At 43.3% G+C, this 12,373-nt stretch overlaps 1 protein-coding gene across 1 annotated transcript; it reads right to left on the reverse strand.

The window, feature by feature from the left end:
* Positions 1-367: 367 nt before the first annotated feature.
* LOC306775560 (uncharacterized protein) lies at positions 368-8,894 on the reverse strand (the record flags this gene model as incomplete). The annotated part of the gene is given in 12 exon segments (XM_079266011.1): positions 368-563; positions 2,063-2,180; positions 4,525-4,597; positions 5,844-6,052; positions 6,953-7,169; positions 7,314-7,388; positions 7,466-7,702; positions 7,937-8,169; positions 8,262-8,353; positions 8,452-8,492; positions 8,496-8,641; positions 8,873-8,894. Coding segments are annotated over 12 exon segments (1,659 nt in total).
* Positions 8,895-12,373: the final 3,479 nt, after the last annotated feature.

The following is a 12,373-nucleotide window of genomic DNA, read 5'->3' on the forward strand; positions in this document are numbered from 1 at the left end:
AAATGATACGACAAATCGATGGCGTTCCTGACTTGCCAAATTGTCTTTTCAACTGACAAACATCAAATGTGTAATTCATGGCACAATTCAAACGGGATTAAAACAATACTTTTTTCCAAAATAAGGTCCCATTTGGGGACACCGGAAGGGGCGGGACTTTGATTCTCTATACGGGACAAAAAGCTACCAGTTATCTCATCACGCTATAAAACAGATTTTAACTCTCAAAAAGTTCAACAGATTTAAGCTAGGGCTGATGTGAAGGTATCAAAAGGAGATAATGTGAATGCCACCTATTTCGGAGACGAATCCCAGGAGAGCAAAGAGGGAAAGAAAAAAAAGATTTCATCTCTTCATCTACCCCCTTCTACCACAGACTTTGCCCACCCTCTATGACTAAGTTATGCCCTGTCATGTAGTCGGAGGCATCAGATGCCAAGTAGACCACTGCAGCTTGCAGGTCTGTCACTTGAGCCAGTCTACCAGCAGGGATATCTGACAGCCAGCGCTGCACCAGAGGCCTGAGACTCTCCGAGTGGATGAGAGGGGTGTCAACAATCCCCCTGAAAAGAGAGACGGAGAAAGAGGATGGGGGGGGTCCACAATGAAATCAGAAGGCATCACAGCTTGGAGCCAGGAGTGACAGCGTTGTTTCAGAGCCACCACTTTGGTGACAAAAATAAACCCAATTATCCTTCGAAGAAAGGGCATGGCATGGCATCTCTGATGGTGTTTACCGTGGGACTGCTGCCACGTCTCAGGAAGAGCCCACGGGGGTGAGGGGGACTTTTGGCATCATTTGCTGAAGGCCTTCGGTTAAGCACTTATTACATGCAACGCATGATTGAATGATTGAAATGTGCTTCAGCTACTCTGATGTTGAGACAGTATTTATGTGTTAGGTGTTTTGGTTTTGCGGTTGCACTGGTGTCGAATACACCGATGTTCGCAACAAATGCAGTTCCCTCTGCTCTCCTACAATAACAGGTATCACAGGGTTTACATTTGAATGAATATGTCAACACGCCCGCCTGCGCCTAATACGAGACGACTTCTGACTCCCTACACAATTGACGTGACAGTGACTAAAAGCCGCGTGGCCCGAATCATTGTTCGTCGCATCCTGGCGCCTTGATATGGAGTTCCAACATTTGGCTAAATTAGCACTTCCAAGGAGCGTGTGACACCTTGGTTAACATATTCCACCTCAATTATATTTCTCTTCAGCTGCCCTGTTATCTGGAACCTTTGCTGGCAATCAGAGGTACTGTTCTCCCTCAGCCAATTTTGTAGATAATGCAGCTTATCACCGCTGCGGCTAAAGTTGCCAATGGAATCGGGCTCCAGTCAACCTCGTGAGCGCTAATTGTGTCCCCCTTTTCTTTTCTTTTTTTACGCATATTTACCGACTGTCACTTCAAAGAAATCAGCGGCCCATTGAGACGACCGGTTAGCGAGGGGGAGAGAGAGAGAATTGCTTCTGTGCAAATTAAAATTAGCAAACAAGCTGCTGATAAATAAAAGGGGAGCGCGGGTGTGCGAGGGCTTTGTTCTGGGGCTGTGACTGGCTCGCCCGGTGCCACCGGACGGATTTGCTCAGGGATGGCTGGGGCTAAGGGATGCTCCACTTAACACACACACACACACACACACACACACACACACACACACACACACACACACACACACACACACACACACACCTTCCTGTATTCTCCTCCTTTCTTCCCCCTCCCCCTGCTCAGCTTCACAGACAAATGGATACAAACAAGGCGCTATTGTTGCGCAGACACTCGGAGTGAGGTTGCAAATTTGATTCCCTAATTGAATAGAACAATTAGAGCACGTGTTTGGTTGATTCATCCCTCAAGACGTCATCTAATAAAGCGCGGATGCATTGTTTGAGGGCTTAAATTAGTGCATCGTTTCTCAAATGGGGCTCTTCATATGAAAGCAAACGCACTAATCACCACTTTGCCTTCCGCAGCTCAATCCCTTACAACACTCAAAAAGGTGTGTTTGGCAGAAGAGAAGACGAAGGCCGAGAATAGACGGCACTTACGGTGAGATGCAGTTGACATGCACTCCTCTGTCAATCCATTCGGTGGCCAGAGTCTGAGTCAGTTTGACCACTGCAGCCTTGGACGTGTTGTAGGAAAGCTGCTTCTGCGGATGGGGGACTGCAGGGTGGAGTGTGGAAAAAAAGAATATCAGTTACCCTAAACGGACACGTTTTATAAAGATGACATTAACAATGGTATGCACTTTCACAATTCTGAGGTGTTCATTTAAAACGACCTTTCATTTTTCGGAGTAATTTATTTATAACAGAGAGGGGGGGAAAAAAAAGAAGAAGCTTTCTCACAAAAGCTGACAACATACACAGTTTATATTGCAGCTCCTGCGGTTTCTTGTGGTTACCACATACAAAGCTCTTCCATTTGCTGCAGGGGACTCTGAGGACGAAGCCATGTAAAATGAATTGCTTGTAATGTCCAGTTATGCTCTGTTCTCTGCAACAAAAGACACGGAGCCATTTGTTTGCCTTGACCATCACAGATGCTGCACACTGCATGGGATAACGGGACAGGGGCTCATTTTCTGCTGGTTGATTAATCATCACAAGGAGGGCTCCAAGTTACATACAACTTTAGTAGTTAACCTCGTCACCCGCCGATCTGACTGCCAAATGGCTTCAGTGTGAGGCCGGGATGATGAATACCGGCCAGCTGCGGAGAGGCAGGGACCGGTCCTGGGGAGGCAAAAAAAAGGCCGCAGAGTCCCGCTCGCTCGGATGAAGAAGGGGAGAAAAATATGCGGGGTGGATATAAAAGATTGGGGAGAAATAGGATGTTAGAAAAAAAAAAGGGTGGGGCAACAGCGCCGTAGCTGAGAGAGCACGCTTTGAGTGGGATTGTGCAGAGTGTGGGCGAGATAGCGGAGGATGGGAAGGTTGGGCCGGGCTGGATAAGGGTAGGCTAGGACCTCAGAGGAGCAGGCGAGGAGGAGCGGAGCCCAGGGCTTACACGCAGATTGAAGGTGAAATCCGACTTATCAGGACAGGAAACACAGCTCAAAATGCCTAACAGCACTAATCCTCGCTCAAGACCTGATGATACGGCCCCAAAATACCATTCAGAAAATGCCTTCATCCTTTAAATAAACCGGCATTGATGTTTTTCGCACGTCTTAAAGAGCAGTAATCCCCAGAGAAGGGAAAAGGGAGGTAGAAGGAGAGCATTCTCCAAAGCCCTCTTTAACATTCACCCTGCTGCTTATTGCCCATTCCAAGTGGGAGAAAACATGCTCTCTATCAGGCACGCCTTTACATTTGAAATTCCTCTGGAGTTCAAATGATGCACTCTTCTCCCAGAATGGCGTGGCTGTTGTAATGTACGTCGATATGCAGCCGAGATCTGCAGGTAAGAGTGCGAGAGTCACACAATCCCTCTGTAAGGTCATCACGCAGCCGAGTGTGATCGTATCAACTTGGATATTTCCTGGCTGGGGGTGTCTTTGAGCTTCTGGCCGTTATTCAGATTAAAAAAAAAAAAAATGGTGGTTGATGGTCGGGATTGTGTGTGTAGGGGGCGTTAGTGGATACATGCATTCTATTCAGCAGATGGACAAAAAGCTGTCATTGTGTATTTTAATTGGGCATTTACGGCTGCTTTTTTTGGGCTTCCACTTGGCTAGAACAGGTCCCATCTGATTACACATTATGACAATATTATAACAGATGTCCAGACCAATAAAGTAAATTCCTGAAGGACTGTACGTAATGTGAGTAATTGATCATTTCCTTTAACGCCGGCCCTCTATTTACCAGCATGCCCCTGCAGTCGGGACCGGCGGCCCATATGGCGCGGCGGTTTACCGGCGATTTGACTATACTGCTGATGAAGTGTTGCTGTTCCTCTGGAGGAACCTGTTGGATAGGGGAGGGAACATTATACGAGGCTTTTGCTCTGGCTCTCACTAAACTCTGAAAGTGTCTTCCGCTGTTCAAACAAGGCTGCAGGCACAGGAACCCGCCCCTCCCAAGTTGGACCTCAGGTTGCCTTCCACATCCTCCAGACAGCTCCGCAGAGAGGGGATGTTTATTATGATGCAAAAGTGCCTCGGCGAGACGCAATCACCGACACGTTCCTGCTACGCTTGCCGTACACAGGGCCGGATGCATCGCTGTACAACAGTTTAACTGGGGGAAAAGTTGCACAGGAGAAGAGCTGGTTAATCCTGTTTGAAAAGTATTTAACATATTTTTTTTTCCCTTATTCCAACCACCGTAATGGTCCAAAGTCAGTTCTGACGACTTTATGTCTGAGAATAAAAACCATTTCATGTGATGTGTACTCTCGCACATAGCTGCACAGCACAAATGTATTTAACTCTCCCTTCTTCCTCCTCCTCCTCCTCCTCCTCCTCCTCCACTCGACCCAACTCTCCACGCCAAATGGAGAGATTAAAAGCAGACATGGAGGGGCTCCAGAGAGAAGGTGGGGGAATAGAATCATCACTCACCTATTAGACTGGCCATGGAGGCTGTGTTGATAATCTTGCCGTATCCTTGCTTCAACATCACTCGACCTGCTGCCTAAGGCGAGGATTCGGGGGGGAAGAGGCACATTAAACACCTTATTATGGCACCGATATGCTGCCATAAGCCTGAGCACGGATCAACACAAAAACATGTAGTTTATCGTGAGACAGAAATAGTGGTTAAACAACATTTGGGTGGCAGGGCGTATTTAATATATATATTTATGTGTATGTATACACACACACACACACACACACACACACACACACACACACACACACTAAGTTTAGGATTTATTTTAGTCACAACAGAGCAGCTAAAGCTGCTTGGATCATAAGTAATTAGGTCATACTCTGACTGGTTCTGACAGAAACAAACGTAATCATTTTTGGTTCTTTAGGCATAGTTTCTCTCACAAATTGATGGCAGAATTTGTTTTATCGAAATATAATAATATTTAGGATTGAAATTCAATCAAATTCTCCATTTTCAATTTTTTATTTAGCATACATAAATGTAATTGAGTAAATATGAAAACACATGGAGCTCTGTGGCCTTGCATCATTTGCACCTGCTGAGCAGTGTGTTGATGTCCAATGAAAAACATGCATCTCCAACAAATTGGTGATTTTGACGTTTCTGGATAAAGCAAAGGATGAATTGCTCCTTTAAGGGTTAAGAACATTCTGCTGCTTCCAAAGCTACAAATACCATTTAAAAAGATATTGTACAGAGAAACACATTGTGTTTTTTCTTAACTTGTGGTTTAATAACCTAATGACTTTCTCATAACAAAGTTGATGTGATCTACAGAAAAACAAATGCCTCTATTACACACACTTTTCTACATCTGCTTCATATGTTGTTGTGTGTTAAAGACCAAAGTTTCTGATGATTCTGCACAATTATTCCAGCTTCCAAACAAAAGATACCTTACATAAGCGAGCCACGCACAATCTGAGTGTCTCATTGTTTTAGTGTTGCCACATCGAGCGTCGATCCATAACATTCAAGAGCTCTTTTTAATAATACTGTGATTTTTTTCTCATCTGTCTGATATTCCGAAAAACCTACAGGGTGTTTATATTGTTGCATCTAATTTGACAGCAGCATGTGACTTGAGTGAAAATCTTATGACACTATTTTTGGACTTAACCCAACATAAATGAAAACTTCAACTCAATTTTAACACAATATTTATGTTTAAAAGCGTATTCTTTTTCTCGGGTCTGAACATTGCACGTCACATCAATAGAATAGGGAATGAACCCGTGTGTCGTTTACAGCTGGTGAGACACACCTGACAGCACATGAAAGTCCCCCTCAGGTTGACGTCGAAGGTTTGGTCCCACTCCTCTAGACTGGTGTCTTCACTGGCCGAGTTCATGTTGATGCCGGCATTGTTGCAGGCGACGTGGATCGCCCCCCATTTGGAGACGATGCTGTCAATCATCCTCTGAACATCATCCGGTTTGCTAATGTCAGCTGTGATCGAGATGGCGATGATGCCTGTATCCAAAAACACGGTGGTCTGTTAGAAATACTGTTCAAATCTTGTAGCATTACGCATGATATAAACAACTTCTATCCTTGGACATTTAAGAGGTTTATTTTAGAAATTACAAGTCGTGAAAAATACAATTTAATATGTTTTTGCTTCATTTATTTTACGCGTAGAACATGTCATTCTTAAAGAAGAAATTAAAAGGGGAAAAACGACAAGTCCATGGGTTCAGAGGAACATGTTTAACCTGACACACATTTTATGCTTTAGTATGCTGCCACCTGCCGGACAAACCTGAGCACACTCACAATTTATGACATTTGGCAAGTGAACAAACCCAGTTTGCATGTATTCACGTGGTGACTGAAGATGTGCTGGTGTTCTACCAATTATTGTGAGAATCAATCATCATTATTCTCTCATGTTTTACATATCAAGATGAATCAAGAAAACAATCAGCAGATTAAATAAACTTAGTTACGACCCTATTAGTTCCTCAAATCAAGAAGTAAATGTGCGGTCATGCCAAAATGAGTGCAATTGTGTGACAGTTCACTGAAAATGTCGACCCCCATTGCAGGGCCGAGCGTGTTGTTGTAAAGCCTCCGATTTGCCGATGTGAAGAGAGTTACTGAGTCTAAAGAGTTTCAGCTTAAAGGGAGCAGTGTGCAAGATTTAGTGGCATCGAGTGGTGAGGTTGCAGATTACTGAAGCCCCCTGAAATGAATGCCTCTCCGCTCACCCCTCCCTTCCCAAGCATGATGGAGGTGGCAGCGTGACGTTTTGTGACGGGCCCTCTCTAGAGCCAGAGCTTGGTTTGTCCCGGACTTTTGCAGAAACATGGCGGACTCCGTATATACACACTGGCCCTTTAGGTCTACGTTTGTTGCGTCAACACCCCTTACCTTTGAGGAGGAGCTCTTCAGTCACCGCCTGGGCTTTATCTTGGTCCAGGTCTACCACGGCCACCTTGGCGCCGGCCTCCCCCAGGGCATGGGCGAATCCGCGGCCTATGCCCTGCCCAGCACCCGTCACGTAGGCCACCTGTCCATCGAGGCGCATCCGATCGAGGATGGGTTGCCCCTTGACCCCGCGGAAAACTTCGTCGTCTGTTATTTTACTCTGTATAAAAAAATAAACAAGATAAGCAGACACGATCTGCGACAATGAGGCTGATGGGAGAAAATCCTCAGTGAAGGTGGGATGATCTCACGTCAGTACTGTTGGGTCATGGGGGTTCGATCACTGGGGTTATCTACACAGTACCTGTGTCCTTGAGCACTCGGAGGCCACAGATACCCGACGGATAATGCTGATACCATCTCTAAGAGGGATAATGACCTTTAAAACGAGAGGGACATTGTTACAATACCAAAGAAAAGTGAGTGAACACATACAGCGCCATGTTTGAAACGTACCTGCTCCACGCGCGGATCGTCGCAGACAAACTGGTTGAATTTTCGGAGCGCCAGTCCGTTGCTATCTGTCGTGTCTTTAAGATAAACCTTGGCTTTGAACAGCGAGTTATCGACACATATGACCCCTCGCAATTTCAGCAGACTGTTGTCCAGAATAAAGTTGTAGTAGTTGATGTAATTCTCCTTGTCAGCGTCAATGAAGACCATGTCAAACTGCTCACCTGCGGCAGCCAATTCCTGGAAGAGGCAGAGAGTTATTACAGAACTGGCCGTGTGCCCCGCAGTCATTTAACTTGTTAACACCAAAAAGAAAAAGAAGAAGAGTCAGTGTTAACCATTGCCTGCTCTCATTATGCAAAGCACTCAACATACCACACATTGTGAATGTGAAAAGTACTAAATAAATCAGTTTTGCAAAATGCTCCACTTTGTTTTCTGGAGCATCTTTAACAGATGGACAGCTCCTCTCACCTTCAGGGTGTCCATGGCGGACCCAGTCCTGACAGTGATCTTCCTGCCGTGTTGAGACTTGTCAAAAATGGGCTGAGCAAAGTCTTTGAGGTACGGCTCCAACTCGCAGGCGACTAAGCAGCCGTCCTCGGGAAGCCCTTCAGCCATCGACAGCGCACCGTAGCCGGTGAACATCCCGATCTCCAGAACCCTCTTAGCTTGACTCATGTGGATCAGCATCTTCAGGGTCTGGCCTGGTCAAGAAAACACCGGAGAGCAAGTTATCACAATACTGCAAACCACTGAATGTAATAGCAACGTAGCAGCACGCATGTAGATGTCGAACCTTCAACGTGTCCAGTGATGCACTCCTTAGGAAGGTGGAATCTAGTTTTGCCCTCCTTGTGCACTTGATCCCAGTCATGGGAGATGGTTTTTCTACAATTAAAGAGTGAAAGACAACATTAACAAATGTTATCTCACACCGTAGTCATTTTGAGCTACAGATGAGCATGTGCATGGAAGCCAAAACATACTTATAGAGCTCTGCCAGAGGTTCGCTTTCCTGTGTGCTCATTTACTCCAGGTAGTCATCCAGGCCGCTGGCTATGTCCAGAGCCTTCTGCAGCTGACTCGCCAACTCCTCCGGCACGTTGCCGCTTGCTTTGGCTACCTCCTTGGCTCTTGCCAGGAGATCCACAAGGACTTCCACCGGGGTGTCGGGAACTACGGAGGGGTTAACATAGTGTGGTTTTAGTTTGGAGAGCAACTACTCTTTCCTGCTCCAGGCAGTAAGATGTAGGCTAAGGGCAGACAAACTGTTCCACGACGTCACATCTCCAACGGGCTGGCAGAGATGTTAAAGGTTTAGTTCAGTTGAAGAAGTGTCCAACACATTTTCACACCCAACTGATACCGACGCACCCTTTAGCAAACTGGATGCTCCGGGCGTCTAACTCCCCTGTAAACTCATCGGCATCATTATAAGACGGTCGGAGCAGCGAAGTTATATAGTTTAAAGAGTGTGAAAGTCAAAGGGGGACAAACAAGTTGGACTGGTCACACAAAAACAGGGCTCTCAACCAGGAGACCGCTATTCATGTCCCCAGTAAAACTCAGGGTTGACTTACTTATTTTAAACCCAAACCACAATCTTTTCCTGAACTTAATCAACTAGTTTGTCGCTCAAGTAAACCTATAAACAAATTAAACTCGTGTTGGAATTTATTTTTGAAAATAAACATGTAACAAGCGGAAATTGACACGCACTCCCTGCCCCGTCCAAAACTGGCACTAGAGGGGAAACTACAGCATTTTAGTTTAAAGCGTACATGGCCACTGATCAAGCGTAGGTATTCGACAGTTTGGGCGTGAGAATGTGTTGACAGTTTTGCACATGCATTTACAGTACATGAGTCACCGAGAGAGCATGAGCTCTGAGAGATGAAGTGAAGTCATTTACTGTGCAGTAGCCTATTTCTTTTTCGTGTTTGAACTGCTCATTGGAGTTTCCTTTCATTGGAAATGGTAATTGTTCCCTCATGGCAAACATCGCTAAACACTTAAATTCCATACAGTCTATTGTTCATAAAGTATATTGGATACATAGCATGTATTTGATTCTATGTGAGTCCATAACACTCGTGAGATTGTATAAGGTGTTCATTCCTATTTGGTAACAAATATCCACACGCTCACATTATCTTTGTCTCTCTCTTTTGAATACAGAAAGTTCTCCCATCTCTGCTGCATGGATGAGGCAGTGAACATTGATATGTCGTACATGGTTTACGTGTCCAAGGAGCGTGGTCTTTTGACAGAGGACGAAAAGCAACGGATCATCAGCTGCATGGTGGGCCTGGAGCTGCCCGTCTGGCAGGAGGCGTTCACCATGGAGCTCATACAGAAGTCTCTGCAGGATAGGCTGAAGCATTCCGGAGGCCTGGTCAGAATGCCTCTGCCTGTTGGTCTTGGGGAAGCGGGTAAGGAGCACTTAAACTGTTACTCATGAGAAACCAGGAAGTCAAAACTCTTGGTGCCTGTGAAGCCTAGAATACAGCACAAGTCAGCGTGTCCTTCATGTAACATATTTATGCTATATTTAAAGCATTTTTCTTTGCTCTCCTTTCTTTCATTACAGACATTTATAATGACACATCTTGTGAGATCCTGCAGAAAGCTTTCGTGAAATGGTGTGATGAGCTCAGCGATTCCTCTGACAGCAACTGACTCTGAACCTGCGCATACCACAGCTACATCCCATCAATCTGATGTTTTTAGGAGAAAATGTTTACATTTTGTAGGGAGGTGTATAAAATCCAATTCTAGTTTTGTAGAATTGTAGAAAGACTTAAGTTGATAGCATTCACCTCCTGTATTTTCACTTCATGGCAACAAGGGCTAAATGTGGGTTAGATAGATAGATAGATAGATAGATCGATAGATTGATAGATTATGTCTCTCAAGTATATTTGTCATCATCCTCATGAAAGATTTATTTCAATTATCAAACCGTGTGTACGTGTTTTAGTAATATAGCAGATTCAAATATTCTTGACATCCTCCCTACTTTCATTTACTTTATTTCAATGGTACATCCTGTCAGCATTAATTCATTTGGTATTTTCTGTGTATGTAAATTATTGGCCCTGTGGTCACATTGTGTTTTTTATGTTTGTAATTGTGCCCTGTTAAGCACTTTGTGACTTATGTATGTAAAAAGCGCTTTATAAATACATTTTACTTACTTGCTTTATTCCAGCTTTTGAACAACAGGGCAAATGCCACTGCTCACAAATGAGAGTCAGACTAACATTCCAGCTGTTTTCTACAAACTCTTAAAATGGTGCGCAGCCCCTTAAATCCAGCTAGCTGTCCAACTGGTGTTGATTGAATAACCTTTCAAAAAAGCCTGCAGCAGGGCTGACAAGCCTAAGCTTTAACTTTTAACACAGTGTTCCTGATTCCAAGTGGATAAGTATCTCTCTTTGCAAAGGTGTCTGGTGACAGTGAACCATCCTCCATTATCCCTTCTTAAATTCTCCCCTTGGGGAGATGAGATGGAGAAAGTCATATCAGGTTTGCTACATTTGTTGCTTTAAACTTAAAACTTAATATAAGTTGTATTGTTCGAACTTACAACAATTCCAAATATGATGCTATATTAAAGGTAGGATATTTTGGAAAAAAAGAGAGGCTAGAATCTGACATTACAACCATTTGCATGCGTCAAAAAGAGGAAAACTTCAATTGCAAAAGTAATTCTAATGATAGGACATTAAGGAAGCCATGATGGCGCACTGTTCATATTCTGTGATTTATGTTGCAATAAAGTCTACATATTAACTTTACCTCCCCTGCAGAGACCATACTCTACTACATCATCCATCCAGTCGCTGTTCCTGTCCCCTGTGGCGAGTGGCTGCAGCCTGTCTCAGCACACAATGACAGGTCACCAGGCCATTGTTGAAATCTCTGTTGCATTCTTCTAGACTGAAGAGTAAGTAAATAACAAGAAAAGCTAAAACAAACATCTTTTGTTACGTCCGGTGTCTCTTGCTGAGAAAGCGTGTCCTGTCACAGTGTGGTATATATTTTCAAGAATACATTTTTCGAAAACATCTCAAATGGTGTCAACCATTTAGGTCCAAACATAAAAAAGAAGAGTCCCCTCTGTATACATCTCCTCAGAGTTATGCAAGATAATGATGAACAGTATGAATGAATGAATAGTTGATACATTTTGGGCAAAGGCTACTGTAAGCCCTTGTTAAAATGTAAACCACAGTTTAGTCTATTTATTTATAAATGTTTTTTTCACATTCATTTTGAAGAAAGTATTATGATGTATACTGTGAGGACTTCTTTAGGTTTTACAAGCCAGGTATAATGTATATAGTGCTTTTGTCATCTGTGGACCAAAAACAAATTTTATTTTATTTTTGTACCCGCAGTTTAAAAAATACGGTGGTACATTATCAATATGAGGTCATTGTACCCTTTATTTATCAAATATTGTCATCGACTACTTATCATTTGCCTTTCGTAAGCAAAATGTGTACATAAATCATGTTAGAATAGGAAAAGATAAATAATGTATTTGTGATCCGTTATGAATTCAAATAACAAACAAAACAAAATCAGCTCTCATGAAAAATAATAATATAATAATATTAACCTAATATTAACATCAATAATATTTCTGTTTTGATTTGGTTTCTTCAGAATACATTACAAACATTGGGTAAAAAAAAAAGAATACAAATAAATAAATTTCGATTTAGTATGCAATAATATTTGGTACTTGATCCTTAAATATTTAAATAGCTTTTGGTGTTTTGTGCATTTTTTTGCAATGGAACCATCCGAGGTTTACCACTGTTAGATTCACAGAGGTCGAAATCTAATATTCTGTATTTGATTTATTTTTTACCATTACAATAAACATTTTGTGCTTAA

This window comes from Melanostigma gelatinosum (genome assembly GCF_949748355.1).
Source record: "Melanostigma gelatinosum genome assembly, chromosome: 3".
Taxonomy (NCBI): Eukaryota; Metazoa; Chordata; class Actinopteri; order Perciformes; family Zoarcidae; genus Melanostigma; species Melanostigma gelatinosum.